At 47.7% G+C, this 22,331-nt stretch overlaps 1 protein-coding gene across 1 annotated transcript in view; it reads right to left on the reverse strand.

The window, feature by feature from the left end:
- Nucleotides 1–22,331, reverse strand: part of LOC129706383 (SLIT-ROBO Rho GTPase-activating protein 1-like) — a 150,128-nt gene that overhangs the window by 15,605 nt on the left and 112,192 nt on the right. The window contains 6 exon segments of the mRNA XM_055650661.1: nucleotides 2,667–2,746; nucleotides 5,181–5,405; nucleotides 7,061–7,166; nucleotides 16,581–16,715; nucleotides 20,713–20,790; nucleotides 21,574–21,634. Coding sequence (XP_055506636.1) covers nucleotides 2,667–2,746; nucleotides 5,181–5,405; nucleotides 7,061–7,166; nucleotides 16,581–16,715; nucleotides 20,713–20,790; nucleotides 21,574–21,634 — 685 coding nt within the window.

The raw sequence follows: 22,331 nt of genomic DNA on the forward strand, positions 1-22,331 counted from the left end.
GTTGCTGGCACAGTAAAGCAGGAACTCTACTGCTGCGCCACCGTGCCGCTCCTTAGATGAGAGCGTGTGTGTTGCACAATCAATGAATGTGCAGCAGATGACAAGGAGAGAGGCAGGGGCCATTAAGAGCAGATTGCTTTACAATCTGGCCGTCTTCCCATAGGATGGAGGCAGACCCATCCATCACCGCTCAGGGTCAGCAGAACAAATGCAGCGGCAGAGGTCACTAGGATCAATGCAGCTTTCCCTTCCACCTTCCATCAGCCTTCTGCGAGGAATCAGAATGTTGCCGACTGGCCCACTCCAGACTGCAGGAGTACGTGCTGAGGGACGCACTGAAGCTCGGTGGGGGAGGACCACAGTCTAGGGTCCTTCCGCTGCTGGACATTGAGGGGCAGAGTCTGGTGGAGACGCCCCTCAAACGAGAGAAGGGATAGCACCCCAGGGGCCCACATCAGTGGCAAGGGTGCCTGATTATGGGTGCTGTCTGTGCGGAGTTTGTACGTTCTTCTTGTGACCAAGTGGATTTTCTCCGGGTGCTCGGTTTCTTCCCACACTCCAAATACGTACAGGTCTGTAGGTTAGTAGCCATCAGCAAATTGCCCCTAGTGTGTAGGATAGTGCTGGTGTACGGGGTGATCGCTAGTCGACGTGGTCTCAGTGGGCCTGTTTCCACATCTCTAAAGTCTAATTCTTTTGTTTTTTTTAAATATTTTTATTAGAAGCAAACATATTATGGTAAAATATAATTACATATTATAGTAAGAACTTTTCATGTATATCAATCATACATTATTAAAATTTTCAATTGTGGATTGATTCTGCTTCTAGTTTTTTTTAAATATATAGTAAATAAGAGAGAGAGAAAAAAAATACAAATGTCAAAAAAGAAAGAGGAGTGGAATGAATTACTAATAATACGTCATTGGAAATAAGTTCGTAAATTATAAAGTATAACTTTTCATCTAATCTAAAGTCTAATGTATAATGATGGTTTTATCAACCCTACCAAATATAACACTAATGAATGTATGTTTAGCTGTGAGAATGTCAGAAGTGTATATATTTTTTATTATTCTGAATAAAATTTATTCTTGGGGAAAAAAAAGTATGGGAAACAAGAACCAGAGGACATAGGTTTGAGGTGAGGGATGGAAAGATTTAATAGGAACCTGAGGGACAAAGTTTTTTTTTTTACACAAAGGGCGGTGGGTTTATAGAACAAGCTGCCAGAGGACGTAGTTGAGGCAAGTACTATCACAATGTTTAAAATACATTTGGACTGGTACATGGATCGGACAGGTTTAGAGAGATATAATCATAATCATGAGATCACAAGTGAAGGGAGTAGAATAAGGTAATTCGGCCCATCAAGTCTACTCCGCTATTCAATCATGGCTGATCTATCACTCCCTCCTAACCCCATTCTCCTGCCTTCTCCCCATAACTGACACCTGTACTAATCAAGAATCTATCTATGACTTTGCCTCCACAGCCTTCTGTGGCACAGAATTCCAGATTCACCACCCTCTGACTAATATGGGGCAAGTACAGGCAGGTGGGACTAGTGTAGATGGGACATGTTGGTCGGCATGGGGAAGTTGGGCCGAAGGGCTTATTTCTGTACTGTATGACTAGGCATAGATAGGGTAGACAGTCACAACCTTGTTCCTCAGGGTGGAAATATCTAACACTATAGGTTGAGAGTGGGAAAGCTTAATGGAGATTCGTGGGGCAAGTTTTTACACAGAGAGTGGTGAGGATCTGGAACACAATGAGAGAGGAGAAGAAGCTGTTCCTAAGTCTGGTGGTGCGCAGTTTCAAGCTTCCTTATCTTCTGCCCAACTTGAGCAGGAGAAGAAGGAATGAAAGGTCTTTGATTATGTCGGAGGTTGCGTTGGAGTCTATTTAGTTCACACCACCACAGCACAACACTTCCGCATTTATATTCAGGATATTACTTCAGACACAACCAGCGCCAGGATATTAAAAAAGGTGCAAGCCGCGAGTCTTAATACTGCCTCAAGCAATTATAAATCACCATGGTGACTGCAGGATTTGTACAGTGGTTACGTTGCAGGTTTTGTAATCCAGAAACAGGCCTGTACAATCTGCAGATACCTGCTAGCATCCCAGCACTGACGCTGGGAATTTTAATTCAGCTCAAGAAATCATACTAAAGGAAAAAGCCAGTTTTGGTTAAAAAAAAAAGTGACTGAAACATCATTATTGTCACCTTGCCCTAGCTAACAATGATCTATTCTACATTTTCCTTAATCTTTGTCCCCTTTTAATCTTTTGTTTTCACACCTTACCCGTCCATATCTCTCATTTCCCACTCCCCAGGCTCTCGGTCTGAAGAAGGGTCTCGAACCGAAACATCACCCTTTCCTTCTATCCAAAGATGCCGCCTGACCCGCTGAGTTCCTTCCTACACAATGTTCATTCTTACCCAGTCGGGCCTACCTGTAGTTCCAGAACCTCACTCCTAATTGATGGCTAAACACGACACAGAAGGTGTTCATTTGGTGCTACTGACTATATGGCAGCTCCCAGACTAATCCCACCCCCCATCACTAAGGGTATATGGGATAAGAAGGGGGAGAGGGAGGAGTTATGTAGTTACCTAACGCTGGAGAATTCAAAGTTCAACAAAAGACACTTACCATCTTCACTGGTGTGGGTCTCGACACATGTGTCCAGATCAACCTCCTCCAATGTCCCGTGGTCACTGTATGGACTCCCACTGTGGGACAGGATGGATAATAATAGCTTGTTAAATTGTCAATACATCCATCCTAGCTAAAGTTCGTGGGCTCCCAAAACTCCATCAGCTCTGGACTCTTGGGCTAAACTCCTGTTTCCAAATTCCTATCTTTGAAGTCTTAAGAGTTGGAATTGTGAAGTTGGAGGAAGGAATTTAGGTGGAAGGGTAAGAGTTGGGGAGAAATAGATAGGATTCCAGGCGGGGCACAGGGGAGAGGGGGTAGGAGAGGGTATATGGGATAAGTAGGGGGAGAGGGAGGAGTTATGTAGTTACCTAACGCTGGAGAATTCAAACGTCAACAAAGACTTACCGGGTGGTGTGGGTCAATTGCACTGTGTCCAAATCAACCTCCCCCAGTGTGTGTTGTCACTGTATGGGTATGAAGAAGGGACTCGACCCATAATTGTGTTACATTTCAATACATACCTTGCTCCTAGATGCAGGGGTCTCCCAAACCCGCTGAGTTTCTCCAGACCTTTTTTTGTCTACCTGTGCTTGATTTTTCCTCCTTGTGTCTTAAGCTCTTCTTCAGTTGACACACTGGGGAGTGTTGCCTCAGTGGATGTGACCCAGGTTCAATCCTGTAGAACTGTGTGAATGTGGTGATTGATGGTCCGGCATGTGACTCGATGGGTTTGAAGGGTCCTGTTCCTCTCACGTCAACAAAGCGTGTATCTCTAAAGGTCAAAGAGATTCCTGCCCCTCATGTTTAACTGGGTCTGAAGAAGGGTCTTTGGCATTACATCGTTTCATGCCTTTTGTAAGATGCTGTCTGAGCTGAGAATCCAGATAAGGTCTACCCAGTTTTTATACCTCTGTAGCTCTTTCAAGAACTTAGTGGGGAAGTGGATTGAAAAGGGGATAACGTAGAACTGGGGAAAGATTTAAAAGGGCATCCTTTTGACACAAAGGGTGGTAGGTATATGGAATGAGCTGCTGGAGGAGGTCATTGAGGCAGGTGCTATCACAATATTTTTAAAAATATATATATAGAAGGGTACATGGATCATAAAGGTTTAGATGGATATGGACCAAACGCACGCAGGTGGGACTAGTGTAGTTGGGACATGTTGGTTGGTGTTGCCTCAACTACCTACTCCGGCAGCTCATTCCATACACCCAGCACGCTTTGTGTGAAAAAGTTACCTCTCAGCTTCCTATTAAATCTTTCCCCCTTCACCTTAAACCTATGCCCCTTAGTTCTCGATTTCCCGACTCTGGGCATAAGACTCTGTGCATTTACCAGACCTATTCCTCTCATGATTTTGTACACCTCTGTAAGATCACCCCTCATCCTCCTCCTGCACTTCACAGAATAAAGTCCTAGCCCGCCCAACCTCTCCTTATAGCTGTGAGGAGCGATGTTGCCTGAGCCGCTGACTTTCTCCAGCATTTTGTGCATTTACTCGACCTAATCGTCACATGATTTAGTACACCTCTGTAAGATCACCACGTCCTCCTGCGCTCCGAGGAATAAAGTCCTGGCCTGCTCTGGCTGCAGAAGGACGTCAATTGAAACGTGTGCAACTGCGACGGACTTGTTTTGACAGGCAAGGAGTACTTGGTAGTGGAAGATGGAGTTAAAATATTTTAAGATTGGTTTATTTGAGTTGGAAGAACAGACTCTGGGGACCAAGTGACCTTCGGTGTCTGCTAATTTAAAGTAAGCAAGTTGAGTAACACGCTCAAAACAGTTTCTTGTGTCACGGAGTTTTATTGACATGGCTTTGAATTGGGGAGGGTATGCTCTACTTATGACAACAGACCAGACGGCAGCATTTAGCAGATGCTTTACACAACTACCGCCGCCGGGAAGCCGTCCAGGAATTGTGTGCACAGTGGAATACTCTGGGGGAAAATAAGACTTCAATGTTTAGGGACAATTTCTCTGTATTAGCCCACCTGTCCAACCCGATCAAGCTCCTGCTGCAATCTTTGACAACCATCTTTACTCTCTACAACACCCCCCCCCCCCCCCCCCACACCTAGTGTAATCTGTAACGTGCTTCAAGTAAGAATTTTATTCGTCTGTTTCGGGACGTGACAATAAACCACTCTTAGTTCTAACATAGATAGGACCAGTCCTACCAGGGTGGCACGGTGGCGCCGTGGTAGAGCTACTGCCTCACAGCGCCAGAGACCCCGGTTCGATCCCGACTACAGGTGCTTGTCTGTACGGAGTTTGTACAGTGCGTTCTCCCCATGACCTGCCTGGGTTTTCTCCGGGTGCACCGGTTTCCTCCCACACTCCTACAGATTTGTAGGCTAATTGGCTTGGTATAAATGTAAATTGGCCCTAGTGGTGTGTGTAGGAGAGGGTTATTGTGCGGGGCTCGCTAGAAGGACCTTTTCCACGCTGTATCTCTAAAACTAAAACTAAGACCACAACAGAACTAAAACAGTGCACACTCACCAATAGTCTTCACCAGACATGCACTTCTCATAGACGGGGCCATCCAGGTCCTTGGAGTCTGGGAAGATGAGCTCGTTGTGGATGATGATGGTCTTAATCAACTCGTTGACGTGGGGTTGGCAGGAGACCTGGTCCTGGTTCTCGGGGACGGGCATCAGCGTCGGGCCAAAGCAGATGGCCAGGTTGTAGGGGTCCATCATGTTCTCATCGTTGAACTGCGAGAGGCTGCCAAGGGAGCGGAGGGTGAGACGCAAAGGGTTCCGCGGAGGGAGAGGGGGGCGGTGGGGGGGGGGGGGGGGGGCGGTAGAGGACACGGATTCAGGAGGAACAGGCCCACCGAGTCCATACCGACACGTTTACACCAGTAATATGTTATCCCACTTTCTCATCCACTCCCAACACAGAGGCCAATTAGCCTACAAACCCGCGCGTGTGTGGGATGTGGGAGGAAACTGGAGCACTCAGAGGAAACCAAGGTGGTCACAGGGAAAACGTGCACACTCCACACAGACAGCACCCGAGGTCAGGATCAAACCTGGGACTCTGATGGTGTGAGGTCGCAGCTCTACCAGCTTTGAGTGCTCCGCTTTTCTCCCACATTCCAAAGCCGCACTGGTTTGGAGGTTTATTGGCTGTAAATTGCCCCCAGTGTGATGGGAGAGGATGAGAGTGGGATAACGGAGAACTAGTGTGAAGGGGTGAATGATGGTCGGCATGGACTCAATGGGCCGAAGGGCCTGTTTTCATGCTTCATTTCAATCAGTCAATCATACCACTTCCCCGGAAATGTGCATTGCACTCTTTGACCTGCAGCACAGAAACAGGCCATTCGGCCCAACCTGCCCATGCGTCCAAGATGCCCCTCTACACTAGTCCCATCGAGTTTGCTCCATATGCCTCCAGACTGTTCCTATCCATTATGCACCCATTGTGTTTTGGGTCTGACACCCCCAGTGCTTTCCTCCCCCACAGTGTGGCACCAAAAGCCAATGCAGCTCATGAGGTTCCAGGCAGCCGAGAGACATCTTGAGTGAGCACGAGTGCCAAGTTGCCATGGGGCAGAGGGTCAGCCTGAGGTGCCGCGGCCATACCCAAAGTTAGGCCTGGTTCACCTCCGCAGAACCGGGAGCCCGACTGGAGAGGGAAGCTGCTGAGCCCGCCTCCTGTTCCCCCGTGGTCCAGAGAGGAGGGACGGAGGGCCAATAAGCAGATCGGCTGTGGGAGGCAGTGCAGTGCCTCGACGGTGGAGAGGGCCGCTAGAGCCCTTGGGCTCGGCTGGACTGGGCGCCGCTCCAAGAGGCCGACCACTTTAGTCCCACCATGTTTATCGTTGGGCAGCCTGTGCCTAGGGGAGTGGGTAGGTCAGAGGATGTCCTGGTTGGTTTGCTCCTGGGCCTGGCCAAGCTGGTTCACAGTGCCAGGCGCAAGAGGGCTTCGCCCAAACCGCTGCCCGCCCCTTTTTCAGGGTTACATCGTGCCAGGGTGTCCCTTGAGAGAGAACCAGTGGTATCCATGGGCACCATGGGGAGTGCGTGAAATAAGAATACTCGGCAATATTTGTATTATGGTGGCGGGTATGTTGTTATTGATTGTTTTACACATATTTTTGTAAATAATGGAACCAAATTAGCTTTGATTTTAAAATTGGGCCGAACACGTGGACCGGACACGGCCTGCAGCGGCACGGTACGGCAAAGCGCTCAACAACAACAGGGTCTTGTGTATACTGTCTCAGTGTACCACTGCTATACACTTGGACTGTATCTGAGATGCTTATCTAAGATGTATCTAAGTGCTTGTGTTTAGTGGCACCGGTACTGAACTGTGTACACAAATGACTTCTAAAGTACCATTCAACCACTGGGGGTGGGGTAACTCACTGATTCAGAAAGGAGAAGAGGTATCTCATCACCACTATGACGGAGTGCGGCAGTGTGAGCAGGTTCTTGCGGAGTTGGAGAGCTCTCTCATACAGATTCTCAATTCCTGCAAGACAAGACAAGACAAGAGGGAGTTAAAATCGCTGGGGGTGGCTCAGAGGCGCGGCGGGTAGAGCTGCTATCTCATTGCACCAGAGATCCTGGTTTGATCCTGACATCAGTCTGAAGAAGGGTCGCAACCCAAAACGTCACCCATTCCTTCTCTCCAGAGATGTTGCCTGTCTGAGTTACTCCAGCTTTTTGTGTCTATCTTCGACCCTGACTTCAGCTGCTGTCTGTGTGCGGAGTTTGCATGTTCTCCCAACACGCCAGGGAGCAATTTACAGAGGACCAATTAACCCACAAACCTGCACGTCTTTGGGATATGGGAGGGAACTGGAGCACCCGGAGGAAACCCACTGCTCCAGTTTCCTCCCACATCCCGAAGACGTGCAGTTTCGTAGGTTAATTGACCTCTGTAAATTGCTCCCTAGTGTGTAGGGAGTGGATGAGAAAGTGGGATAACATAGAACTAGTGTGTGGGTGATCAATGGTCGGCGTGGATTCAATGGGACGAAGGCCATGTTTCCAAGCTGTGTCTATCAATCATTCAATTTGGTTGAAACAAGTAACTGCAGATGCTGGTTTACACGAAAGGACACAAAGTGCTGGAGTAACTCAGGCTCTGGAGAACACGGATCGGTGATGTTTCTGGTCAGGACTGACTCAGTTTGGTGATCTGTATTTTTTAATTGATTGAATATTAAAAGTTAAAATAAAAAATAAAGTCATGTCGGTAAGTTTATGTAAAATACTCCTCCTTCCTGTCGACTTGTATGTGTTCAACGCTATTTGAAAGCCTCCTTTTGTAGAAGACCATATTTTTCTACGTGGAAAAAAACCTATTAAAGGAAATATTTATTTAATGTTGTTCTGTTTTCCTTTCCATCAGTTTTTATTTAGACCTGTCGTACGTGGCGTATTGAACTCAATTAACTGAGGAGAGAAGGTGTTAGTCCAGAGAACATAAATCGGTGCAATTCTTTCGCCTTAATATGATTTTTAAAAATTTATTTGCAGAAAGCAGACGTCATTTCAGTACCCACCCTGGGAAATGGCTGTGGTGAGTCTCAAAATCACATGTATGTTAGATTAGCTGTACTGCAGTCTACAGCTTTAGCATTCACTATTGCCGATAATAACCGTTTCCAAAACAAGGTCATTCGGCCCATTGGTTCTGTGCCAGCCCCAAGTAGAATCTTTAGACTTTAGACTGCAATGGGGTGATGGCTGGTCGACGTGGACTTGGTGGGCTGATGAAGGGCCTGTTTCTGCGCTGTATCTCTAAAGTCTAAACTTACATCGCGGAAACAGACTCTTCGGCTCACCAAGTCCATGCCAGCCAGCGATCACCGCGTAAACTAGCACTGTCCTACACACTAGGAATAATTAACTTTTTTTACCAAAGCGGGAGGAAACCGGAGCGCCCAGAGAAAACCCACGTGGTCAAATGGAGAAGGTACAAAATCTGTACAGACAGCACCCTTAATCAGGATCGAACCCGGGTCTCTAGTGCTGAAAGGCAGCAAATCCACTGCTGCGCCACTGTGCTGCCCAAACTACACACTATCCAACCTGTAACGCCACGTATCCATGTTCTCCAGAGATGACCCGCTTTGTTTTTTAACAAGGAACGTTTATTCAAATAATCACAGTTACAAATGACAAGAAAGATCAGTAATGCCCAGCAGTTTACAAACATCAAATTACAATGTTATCATCTTTATCCACGATTCACTTGACCTCTCCCCCCGCGGTGACCAGCGTTTACGGAAAGCCAACAGTGTCCCCATAGGCACCGTGTGTTCCTCTCCAGGGCCACACCGACAAGGACTGCCTGGTCTGCTGGGTTACTCCAGCACTTTGTGCCTTTCTCATTGTAAACTAGCCTCTGCATTCCTCGGACACTCCTGCACTTTGTGCTCCACGCAAGATCCCAGCCTCGGCAGTACCTTGTAAGTTGCAACTATTGCCAAACTCCGTATATTTTAAATAAAATGATTACGGAGAGGAAATAATTGAAATATAGTCAGTTTCCAGGGGATTTGATATGGAAAAACACATTAGGGTAAACTGAGAAAGTACAGCTCACTGTTTCAAAACCATTGCTGGCTCTAGGCTCTTCTCCGAGTTTCTATAAGGGACTGCATTCAGAAAGGTCCTTTCTGTAAAATCAGTTGCAAACAAGGCTGATATAAAATGAATGGCAGGATCATGTTGCAAGCAGCATAGAGGGTACTGAGCTTGCATTCTGCTCAGCCACTGTAAATATTTAGATGGTCTGAATTGGGCTTTTCATGTGTCTTCTGTCGCCAATTGCTATCCCAGCTCCACGACACAAGGTTGGGATTCTATTTCTGCGTCGTCACGTGCTAGAACGATGGCGCTCGACAGACACGCCACTCACAGCGGCACGAATGAAGGGAAGGAAAAAGAATAAACTTTGGGGTATTCCTTACCACAATGGGATGCCCCGAAGTGCTGCACAGCAGTCACGTACCTTCAACGTGTGGCCACTGTTACAATGTACAACACCACAACGTAGTTTAGAGATACAGCACGGAAACAGGCCCTTCGGCCCACCAAGTCCGTGCCGACCGCTGATCACCCCGTACAGCAGCACTATCCTTCACACTAGGGACAATTTACAGAAGCCAATTAACCAACAAACCTGCATAATCTGGAGTGTGGGAGGAAACCGGAGCACCCGGAGGAAACCCACACGATCACGGGGAGAAAATGCAAACTCCGTACAGACAGCACCCGCAGTCAGGATCAAACCCGGGTCTCTGGCGTTGTAAGGCAGCAACTCTAACGCTGCGTCACCCTAAACATTTGGGAGATAGATTGCATGCTAGATATCATCTCGATGAAGCACATCCACGGCCATTCGCAAATTACGAGTGATGTGGAACTTATTTACACTGCAATATCAATATGGTGGCAAGGTGGAGCTGCGGGTAGAGCTGCTGCCTCACAGGGCTGGAGTCCTGGGTTGGATCCTGACCTCGGATGCTGTCTGTGTGGAGTTTGCATGCTTTCCCTGTGACTGCGTGGGGTTTCTTCCGGGTGTGGGTTAATTGGTCTGTGTAAATTGCCCCTGGCTGTAGGGAGTGCGGTCAATAGAACTAGTATGAACGGGTGACGGGTGGTCAGCGCGGACTCGGTTGGCCAAAGGGCCATTTTCCGTGCTGTATCTTTCCTTTCCAATCGATTTCAATCCAATCAAATGCAATCATTGAATGTTTCCCCAGGAGGATTTGGAGGGAGAGAGATTCCCCTGCCCTGATCATGGAAACTTTCATGTCTAATGTTGTGTTCGATAAATCACCATTCAGATAATGGTTTGATTCACTCAGTCCTTACACTACATCCACCTAGGAAGGTAGAAGTGGCTTCAGTTCAACATCTTATTTATGAACATGTTTCCAGGCCTCTAGGGCCTGAGCAATAGCAAGCTGGGAAGAAATTACTGTGCTGCAGGGAGAGGTTGGGTAGGCTATGGCATTATTCCTTGGAGTGCAGGAGGATGAGGAGAGGTGTATAAGATCATAAGAGGAATAGATAGGGTAAATGCACAGTCTTTTACCCAGAGTAGGGGAATCAAGGACCAGAGGACAAAGGTTGATGATGAAAGAGGAAAGATTTAATTGGAACCTGAGGAGCACTTTTCACTCAGATGGTGGAGGGTATATAGAATGAACTGCTAGAGGAGGTCGTTGAGGCAGGTACTATAACATAATTTAAAAGACATTTAGACAGGTATATGGATAGGAAAGATTTAGAAGGATATGGGCCAAACATGGGCTAATGGGCTTTGACTTTTTTTGTACTTTAGAGATATAGCGTTTTGTACTTTTTTTGTACTTTAGAGATATCGCGTGAAAAGAGGTCCTTCTGTGCCGATCAGCGATCACACCGCACACTAACACTATCCTACACACTAGGGACAATTTTTATAACTTACCAAAGCCAATTAACCTACAAACCCATATATCTTTGGAGTGTGGGAGGAACCCGGAGCACCCGGAAAAAACTGATGGGGTCACAGGGAGAACATGCAAACTCCGTACAGACAGCAACCATAGTCAGGATCAAAACCTGGTCTCTGGCGCTGTGAAGCAGCAACTCTACTGCTGGACCACTGTGCCGCCCCAAGTTGGGGGACCCTGGTGGGCACGGACAAGGGCTTGTTTCTGTGCTCTATGAATCTATTATCTCATCCGGAAGACAGAATCGCTTTACGCCTGAGCAAAAACAAGGGGGGGGTGGAAGGGAAAAGGAAGTGGACTGTGCTTTAAAGACAACAATCTTCACTGTGTACATTCTACACACAGCGGGTATCCCACACAGCAGTCAGCGGTGAATCTGTGGAATTCTTATTTGGAACCTCCTCAAGTTTTGCTGTGCTTGGAACAAAAATATTTGCAGAGGGGAATTAGTGAACTGTAAAAGCATTACCAAGACGGAGAGCCTCGGTGCTTGGCTGCTCCATCTGAAGCAACGAAAGGAAACTGGACGTGATGGTAAATATGAGAGGGGGAAGAATTTTATAAGCTTGTTGAACCCATTGAACTTGACAAAGTATTTAAGAAAACGCTCTTGTAAACGTCCCCTACTAGGGAACCGAAGAATTCCAAGCCGTGACTCGGGAACGTTGGATGGGAGCACAGCACACTGGTTGTACATGTGCGTGAGATCTTGTCTTTGTGTGGTTAATTAGGGCATTCAAAGAAAACACAGCTGCCCTATACAATTTCTGCCTTTTATGAATAGCGGAGCAACTATTTATATAAGCCCACAACTGTTACTTGCAAGAGAGCTCTCTGGACATTACATAAAGCAGCAATTGTCACTTTAAGTGTTGGCAGCGTCCCATCATTTTAAATGCAATGATTAGTGATGAATAGCAGGCTACGGGAAATATTTTGCAATTGCTTCATCGTCATTGGGTTAATGCCTAGAACTCGCTCCATGGTAGCGATGTGGGGAAAGGTTCACCTGAAAACCAGAAAACGCAGGAGCAGAATGAGGCCATTCGGCCCATTGAGCCATTCAATGACCTCTCCCCCCGGTCTATTTTTCCCTCTCATCCCCATTCTCCTACCTTCTCCCCATAACCTTTGACACCCTTACTAATCAAGAACCTAGCAAATCTCCACTTAGAAAATACCCAATGACTTGACCTCCACAGGCATCTGTGGCAATGAATTCCACAGATTCACCGCTCTCTGGCCAAAGAAATTCTTCCCTGTCTCCTTCCTAAAGGAACATCCTTTTATTCTGAGGCTATGACCTCTGGTCCTAGACTCTCCCACTAGTTGAAACATCCTCTCCACATCCACTCTATCCAGGCCTCTTTATTATTGTCCTGAACTCCAGCAAGTGAAGGCCCATTGTCATCAATGCTCCTTTTAGTTTAGTTTAGAGCTACTGCGCAGAAACAGGCCGTACGACCCACTGAGTCCGCGCCAACCAGCGATCACCCAGTACACCAGCACTATCCCACACACTAGGGACAATCTATAATTTAAAGAAGCCAATTAACCTACACACCTGCACGTCTTTGGAGTGTGGGAGGAAACCGGTGCACCCGGAAAAAACCCACGCGCCGCAGTAACAGGGAGGACGTGCAAACTCCGTACAGGCAGCATTCAAGGTCAGGATCGAACTTGGGTCTCTGATGCTGAAAGGCAGCAACTCTACCGCTGCGCCACTGTGCCGTCCCTATCTCCCACTTATGGAAACATCTCCACATCTGCCCTATCGAGCCTCATTTGGATTTCATACGCTCGCTCTTAAACTCCAAGGAATACAAAGCTAAACTCTATGGTTTCCCTGGAAAGGTTTTCTCCAGGTGCTCCAGTTTCCTCCCACTTCCCAAAGATTTGCAAGGCTGCAGGTTAATGGGCCTGTGTAAATTGTAGGGAGTGGATGCGTAAGAGGGTTAACATAGAGCGAGTGTGAGCTGGTGACAATGGTAGTGTGGACTCGGTGGGCCAAAGGGCTTGTTTCCATGCTGTGTCATTCAATTATGATACGACACGATAGAACTCTATTCATCCTCTGAGGAAAATTGATCTGCCCACAGTCAATTCAATTCAAGTGCGTCGTATAGAACTAGTACAAGATACAAGATACAAGATACATTTAATTGTCATTTGGACCCCTTGAGGTCCAAACGAAATGCCGTTTCTGCAGCCATACATTACAAACAAATAGACCCAAGACACAACATAATTTACATAAACATCCATCACATCGCTGTGATGGAAGGCCAAATAAACTTATCTCTCCACTGCACTCTCCCCCCTCCCCCCAATGTCAGAGTCAAAGTCAAAGCCCCCGGCTGGCGATTGTCCCGCGGCCATTAAAGCCACGCCGGGTGGTGCGAGGTCGCACACCGGGTCTTGATGTTAGAGCCCCCGGCGTGCGCTCGCAGAGTCCCGCGGCCATTCCAAGCCGTGCGGGGCGGTGATGTCAGGCCCCGCTCCAGGAGCTCTTCGACCCCGCAACTCGGGCAGGGGAAGTCGCCGTTGCGAGAGCCCTGAAAAGCGGTCTTCCTCCAGGGACCCGCGGGCTCCCGGTGCCGCCGTCCACAGACCTGCAGTTGAAGCCTCCGACTCTCCGGTCGGGCCGCCGCAGCAGCAGCAGCAGTAGCGCTCCTCCACCGCTCCACCCGCTCCGGACTCGGCCAGCTCCGCGACGGTGAGGTGAGTCGGCACCAGAGTCCCCGGTCTCTTCTTGTTGGAGGCCGCTCCTCATTGCAGCCCCAACGATAACGGAGACCCGACGAGAAAAGGTCGGGTCTCCCGTGCAGGGAGAGATTTAAAAAGTTTCCCCCTCCCTCCCCCCACACACACACCCCAACAAAAAAAACAAAAACTACATAAAAACATAGACAGAAAATAATAAAACGCGGACGGGCTGCAGAGGCCGCTGCTGACGAGAGTCGCGCCGCCCACCGGATTACTATATAGTATATGGGTGATCACAGGTCAGCATGAATGTGGGCTGAATGGCTTGTTTCCACAGTGTATCTTTTAACCAATAAACCATAACCTTCTCTATCCTACTGAGAACAAAGATACATGGGTCCCTCCACATAACCCAAGCCTCCCTCTGCAGAAAGAAATTATCTGGTGAAGAAATATCTCACGGTGCCGCTCACCGTCATAAAGAAACTTTATGGTTACTCACTATTGATTTTTGACTTAAGTTGTCAAACCATGATGTGGAATTATGGAGAGGTTAACCAAGCCAGGGTTGCTTTCTTTCATACAAAGGAGATTTAACTGAAGCGTTTAAACTTGTTACTTCATAGTGTCATGGAGTGTAGTGCGTGGAAACAGGCCCATCTGCCCAACTTGCCCACATTGACCAATGCTACACTAGCCCCACCTGCCTGTGTTTAGTCCATATCCCCCTAAACCTATCCTATCCAAATGTCTCTTAAACGCTGTGATAGTACTTGCCTCAACAACCTCCTCTGGCAGCTTGTTCCATACACCCACCACCTTTGTGTGATAAAGTTATCCTGCAGGTTCCTATTAAATCTTCCCCCCCCCCCCCACCTCACCTTAAACTTATGTCCTCTGCATCTCAATTCCCGTACTCTGGGCATTTGCCTGATCTATTCTTCTCATGATTCTATACACCTCTATAAGATCACCCCTCATTCTCCTGTGCTCCAAGGAATAGTCCTAGCCTGCTCAACAGGCCTAAGGTCCTGGCAACATCCTCGTAAGTCTGCACTCTATCCAGCTTGACAACATCATTCCGTTAACATGGTGACCAAAACAAAGTTGTATTGCAAAGTGGCAAATCCACTATGAAGAAGATGGTGAAACCATAACAGCATGTAAAAGACACTTGGACAGGAGCATGGTAGGAAAGGTCTCGAAGGATATGGGCCAAATGCAAGCAAATGGCACCAGCACACATGAGGCATCTTGGTTAGTATGGACGAGTTGGGCCAAATGGTAGACACAAAGTGCTGAAGTAACTCAGTGGGTCAGCAAGCATCTTTGGAGAAAAAGGATGTCGGGTCCCTTCTGCAGTCTGAAAGAAGAGGGGGGGGGGGGGGGGGGGGGGGGGGTGGATGAAGAGCTGAAGGCAAGAATAGACTAGGACCATTCAGGGTCAGCCACAGATGAACTCAGGCAGGGTGGTGCCTGGTAGGTCCATTGTGGGCCGGGGAAGGTGTCATCTCAAGAGAAACAATGTGGAGAAACGTGGAACTGGTAAACCAACTAGGGTGGAGGAAGGGGGCAAGGAGGGGGGATGAGAGCAAAGTGCAAGATGAAGTTAGTTAAAATTGGAGAATTCAATGTTGATACCGCTGGGATGTAGCCAATGTTTCAGTTCAATGACAGGAGAAGGCCCTAGTGTTCTACCAAAGTTCATCATAATATGAATCGCAATTTTAAAATCTCCTCTTCACTGTCTCATCTTACTGAGCAGTAGATGTGGGCCCTTTCCACGTAACTAGTCTCCAACCATCAATGAGCAGATTCGTCTCCTTGCGTGCTGTAACTTTCCACAATCTATAAATAATGGTGACCACATTTCCAAAATAGAGCACCGCCTGTAAAATGCTCCTTGGGCAAGTCCTGAGGAGGACCAACTATGCGGAAGGAAAGTTCCGTCAATTTTAAAATCTTTTTTTTCCCCCTCTCTGCATTTCATGAGATTTGTGCAGGGCACAGTGGCGCAGGTAGAGTTGCTGCCTCACAGCTCCAGAGACCCGAGTTCAATCCGGATTACGGGTGTCTGTATGGAGTTTGCACGTTCTCCTTGACCACGTGGGTTCCCTCACGCACTCCAAAGACTCGTAGGTTTGTAGGTTATTTGGCTTCACAAAAAATTGTAAATTGGCCCACGTGTGCAGGATAGTGCTAGTGTACGGGGTGATCGCTGGTCAGCGTGGGCTCGGTGGGCTGAATGGCCTGTTTCCGCTTGGTATCTTTAAAGTCTAAGGTTTAATGTCACTAACTTTGTCACAGAACGGCCTGTGTGAAACCATTGAACAAATTTCTCATTCTCTTGAGAAAAAAAAAAAGCTCAGAATATTTAATGACCACAAGTGATAGGAGGAGAAATAGGCCATTCGGCCCATCAAGTCTACTCCGCCATTCAATCATGACTGATCTATCTTTCCCTTCTAGCCCCATTCTCCTGCCTTCTCCCCATAACCTCTGTCACCCGTACTAATCATGTATCTATCTATCTCTGCCTTAAATATATCCACTGACCCGCCCTCCACAGTCTTCTGTGGCAAAGAATTCCACAAGATTCACCATCCTTAGATGTTTAAGATATTTATTACAGATATTTAAGCAAGACTTATTAAGTAGAGAAAAAATATCCGAGGCCGTTCTTTGAGGGCGAAGGAGATTAAAGATACTGCGCAGGTACTTACGGACACAAGGGAGAAGTTCATTAAAACGTTCCTTAGGAAAGAGTGGGTTCTCCAGTCCTCTGAAATACAGCTTCAGAACTCCTGCCACTGAGTTGATATCGTGGTTTTCCTGCCCATCTGCCAGAGGGTCCTCACCTATCGCAAAACAAACAGTACAGGCACAATAAACGTGGATGCATTCCAAACCGTGGTTGGGAGTTGTTCAACATTGAAGGGAGATTTTTTCAACCATCACAATTACTTTGCTTCAGGGCGGCCCAGCTGGTTATGGGGAAAAGGCAGGACAATGGGATTGAGATGGAAAGATAGATCATCCGTGATTGAAGGGCAGGGGTAGGCTCGATGGGCTGAATGGCCTAATTCTGCTCCAAGGACTTATGAACTTACGGTAGAGCTGCTGCCTCACAGCGCCAGAGACGCGATTTGTTCCTGACCTCGGGCGCAGTCTCTGTGGAGTTTGCATGTTCTCCTTGTGGGTTTTCTCTGGGTGCTCCAGTTTCCTCCCACAACCCAAAGACATGCAGGTTTGTAGGTTAATTTGTTTCTATAAATTGTGCCTGGTGTGTAGGCCAGAAATAGTATATAGCTGACCGTTGGTCAGTGTGGACTTGGTGGGCTGAATGGCCTTTTTCCACGCTGTATCTCTAAATTAAACTAAACTAAATTAAAATCCCTTACTTAGTTATAGCGAACAATCAGTAATAACGGACACAACTCCCCATCCTACTCCAGCGTCTATGGAGAATCTTTCATGTCTCCTGACCTGCAGAGTTACTCCAGCACTTTGTGTCTTTTTTTCCCCCCACCTATCCCTTGCTTTGTCCCACTCCCACATCTTTTCCAACTTTCTCCCCCCCTCCCCCACTGCAATCAGCCTGAAGAAAGATCCCGACCGGAAACATCATCGCTCCATTCCATCCACAGATGCTGTCTGACCAGGAGTTACTCCAGCACTTAGTCTTTTTTTCCCCCACCAATCACTTCCAGGCTTTGTACTGCTCCCACCTTTTTTCCAACTCCCTCCCCCCCAACATCCTGACCCGAAACATCGTCTTTCAATACCATCCACAGGTGCTGCCTAACCCACTGAGTTGCCCCAACACTCTGCGTTTAATGCATTAGTTAGATTTAGCAAGGAGCAGGTGGGAATCCGAAGAGCAGGGGTGTGAATTTAGGTTAAAATGGCCAAGCCTTTCTCTTGTTTAAAAACATATTTCTACTGAGCCAGTGTGCAATGACTGAGGCCCAGCCCCGCCACCCAGAATGAGTGATGTTTCACCGACAGCGACTAGCATTTCCCCAACAAGTGACAAATGTGCGGCCTCGCGATCTCCAGCAGCTTTCTTTCTTTGCCCGGCAATCAGAATGCGAAAAAGACCTTGAAAATTCAGGTGCGGAGCTTCGAGTCTTATTAATCAAACTGGCAGAAGCCATGGGCCATCGCAAATGCAATTATCTTTCAAAAGCATCATATGCCAAAAAGATTTATTGTCGGCACTCACGTGCTTCCACAGCCGAGGGTCAGAGGAAGGACCCAGTCCGACACTCTAGACTCCTGTGAGGAAGGGTCTCGACCCGAAACGCCACCCATCCCTTCTCCCCAGAGATGCTGCCTGACCTGACCTGCTGTGATACTCCAGCATTTTGTGTCTGTCTTCGGAGGATACCAGTATCTGCAGTTCCTTTCCCACCACTGCCCATATCCGCACTTCACGTGACCTCGGGAGAGCAGCCACAATCATCAAAGACCTTTCTTGCCTCAGTCATTCCTTCTTCTTTCACTCCCATTGGGCAGAAGGTACAGAAGAATAATTCAGTGATACAGCACAGAGATAAGCCTTTCGGCCCAACTAGCCCATGCCGACCACAATGCCCCCTTTACACAAGCTCCACCTGCTTGCGTTTGTTGCATTGCCCTCCAAACCTTTCCATGTACCTGTCTAAACATCTTTTAAATATTGTTATAGCACCTGCCTCAACTACCTCCTCTGGCAGCTGGTTCCATACACCCACCAAAAATAGTTGTCCTTCAGATTCGTATTGAATCTTGCCCCTCTCAACTTAAACCCATGTCCTCTGGTTCTTGATTCCCCTACACTAGGTAAAAGACTCAGTGCATTCACACCATCTATTCCCCTCATGATTCTGTACACCTTTATAAGATCATCCCTCCTCCTCCTGCCCCCCAAGCAGTAAAGTCCTAGCCTGCTCCCGACAGCTCAGACCCTCCAGCTTTCGAGAAGCTTAAAAGCGAGCACCACCAGACTCAGGAACATCTTCCTCCCATCACCCAACCATAGAAGAATCAGCACAGCTACTGGCCCCTTCTGCCAACACCTCTGTGCCAACCATGAAGCTGATCTACACCAATCCTACACTCAAACCGCATCCCACCACACATTCCCTATCCAAGTACCTCTTTTGTGCCTCATTGTGTACAAAATCATGAGAGGAGAAGACAGGGTAGATGCACAGAGTCTCTTGCCCAGAGTATGGGAATGGAGAACCAGAGGCCATGGGTTTAAGGTGAGGGGGGGGAAAATTAATAGGAACTCGAGGGGTAACGTTTCCCACAAAGGGTGGTGAGTATGCGGAAGGATGAGTTAGATTGGAAAAAGTAATTGAGGCAGGTGCTATCATAACATTTAAGAAGCATTTATAGACTGGTATATGGATAGGACAGGTTTAGAGGGCCAAACACAAATAGATGGGGTATGTTGGTCAGTGTGGGCAAGTTGGGCCAAAGGGCCTGTTTCCACGCTGGATGACTCTATGATTCTATTGTCTCCACGACCTCCTCCAATAGCTCATGCTGGATTTTCATCGTCCTTAGTCCGAAAAAACTTGCCTTTCAGATTTCCTTTTAAATTTCTCTCCTCTCACCCTAAACCTGTGCCCTCTAACTTTACACTCCCCTGCCCCAGGAAAAAGACTATGCTCAGGAACAGCCTCTATCCTTCTTCCCCTCTGTTATGAGATACCTGAATAGCCCTTCCATGAGCTATAGTACTGCCCGATTCACCTCTACCCCATTGCGGGCATTGGACTTTGTATCGGGAACTGGTGCGCTACAATGTACATTTATTTGGGTTAGTATAGTTGATGATTATTGTCACGTGTGCCGCGTACAGTGACAAGCCTTTTTGTTGCAAGCTATCCAGTTATTGAAAAGACTATACAAGATTACAATCAAGCCATCCACAGTGTACAGATAGAGAATAAAGGGTATAACTTTTAGTGTAAGATAAAGTCCGATTAAAGATACAGGATAACCTTCGTACCTTCCCCTTTGCTCTACATACTGTACTTGAATTTGATTAGATTGTATTTATGTAGTATTATCTGACGAGTAATCTGACCCATTAGAATGTGGGCAGCATGGTAGCACAGCGGTAGAGTTGCTGCCTTATAACGCCAGAGACCTTGGTTCGACCCTGACTGGAGGTGCTGTCTGCATGGAGTTTGTACAAGGGTCAGGAGAGAACAGGGGTGTGTTCTCCCCTTGACCGCATGATGTTTTCTCAGAGTGCTCCGGTTTCCTCCCACACTCCAAAGACGTACAGATTTGTAAGATAATTAGCTGGGGTAGAGATTGGAAATTGTCCCTAGTGTGTAGGATAGTGTTAGTGTACGGGGATCGCTGGTCAGCGTGGACCCGGTGGGCCGAGGGCCTATTTCTGCGTTGCATCTCTAAACAGATTTAATTGGATAGCATTGGGTAATATTTTACTGTACATGATAATAATAAATAAATGTTCACCATGTTTAGTATATTTAGTTTAGTTTATACAGCATGGAAACAGGCCATTCGACCCACCGAGTCGGTGTTGACCAGCGATCCCCGCACACCAGTTCCATCCTGCACACTAGGGACAATCTACAGAAGCCAAGTAACCTACAAACCCAAAGGTCTTTGGAGTGTGGGAGGAAACTGGAGCACCCAGGGAAAATCCATGTGGTCATAACTCCGTACAAACAGCACCCGTAGTCAGGATTGAACCCGGGCCTCTGGTGCTGTCAGGCGGTAACTCTGTCCCTGCGCCACCGTGCCGCTCTACCACCCTGTTAAATGGGAAATGTCTGTCGGCCTGAGGCAAGGGTGGGTTATAGTGACCGGACCATAAATACTCACCTCGCTCAAACGAGTTTTTGATATCGTTGACTTCAGCCTGCGCGCCTGGCACCCGAAAGATCCCCTGGTGTTGAAGTCCTAGCGGGACAAGAACCAGAGAGAAGTTAAAAGCGCGCACCACCAGACTCAGGAACAGCTTCCTCTCCTCCCCTGGTTGTGGGCAGAAGGGGCAGCAACGTGTCAGCAAAAAAAAAACAAGGGTTTCGGTGAAATCATAAAATCTTGGAGCAGAGGGCCGGCAAGTTGGCGCAACAGTAGAGTTGCTGCCTTACAGCGCTAGAGAACCGGGTTGGATCCTGACTATGGGTGCTGTCTGTACGGAATTTGCACATTCTCCCTGTGACTGCGTGGGTTTTCTCCAGGTGCTCTGGTTACCCCCTACATTCCAAAGATGTACACGTTTGTAGATTAATTAGCTTCTGTAAATTGTCCCTAGTGTGTAGGATAGAACTAGTGTTTGGGTGAATGCTGGTCAGCACGGACTTGATAGGCCGAAGGGCCTGTTTCCACATTGTCTCTTTAAACTAAGGGATGGCGCACAGTCCTTCAAGATTCTTCACCATTTAGTTTGAGATACAGCATGGAAACAGGCTCTTCGGCCCACCTAGCCCACACCGATCACCCATACACTAGTTCTATCCTACACGCCGGGGACAATTTACAGAAGCCAATTAACCTACAAACCTGGTACGTGGGAGAAAACCGGAACACCCAGAGAAAACCCACGTGGTCACAGGGAGAAAGTGCAAACTCCGTACAGACAGCATCCGTAGTCAGGATTGAACCTGGGCATCTGGCAATGTAAGGCAGCAGCTCTACAGCTACGCCACCGTGGCAGGTCATCAAAAGACAGCAACGTACCGTACAGGTTGATAAAGCGGATGCAACTTTCCACAATGATGGGAATTGCTTGTCCAGAGTCCTAAAGGGAAAGATTTAGGAGTCCATCATTCTTAACAGAGTTTAGATCTGGTCAGAGTATTATTCAAGAGCGTTGGCTTCTGATATATCACAAAGGTTTTGGCAGATCATACTGATCTCTGGTTTCTCAGCTAGAGAAGACTTTGAACACGGCACCTCTTCGCTGCAAGACAACTCTGCTTTGCATCTAATATTGGTCAAGGTGCCACATCGTTAATTTGGTCGGGGAAGCATCGATTCAATGCTGCAATGCCTGGATGACCAGTGGACGCAATGAGGGCAGACACAAATGCTAGAGTAACTCAGCGGGACAGGGAGCCTCTCTGGAGAGAAGGAATGGGTGACGTTTCAGGTCGAGACCCTTCTTCAGACATAAGGAGGCACCTCGGTAGTGATGCCCACAATACGTAGAGGGCCACCCCTGGTTTGGAGAGGAGGGGATAAGGCTGGTACAAGGGTGAGTGAGAACTTCCCAGACTGATGGGCTGGGAGCCGAAGGGATTGGCCTCCAACAGCCCAACAGCATTCCGAGTTTGGAATGGGGGGGGGGGGGGGGGGGGGGGGGGGGGGGAAGAGACAAATAATAAATTCAGCTTGTGGAAGCCAGACTCACGAATGGCGTTAGTGGGAAGGACTAAAGCCAGATCCAGATCTCAGCTGTTGCTATGGCAACGTGATGTTCTTTGCACTTTGCGTGA

This window comes from Leucoraja erinacea, chromosome 19 (genome assembly GCF_028641065.1).
Source record: "Leucoraja erinacea ecotype New England chromosome 19, Leri_hhj_1, whole genome shotgun sequence".
In the NCBI taxonomy this organism is placed as follows: Eukaryota; Metazoa; Chordata; class Chondrichthyes; order Rajiformes; family Rajidae; genus Leucoraja; species Leucoraja erinaceus.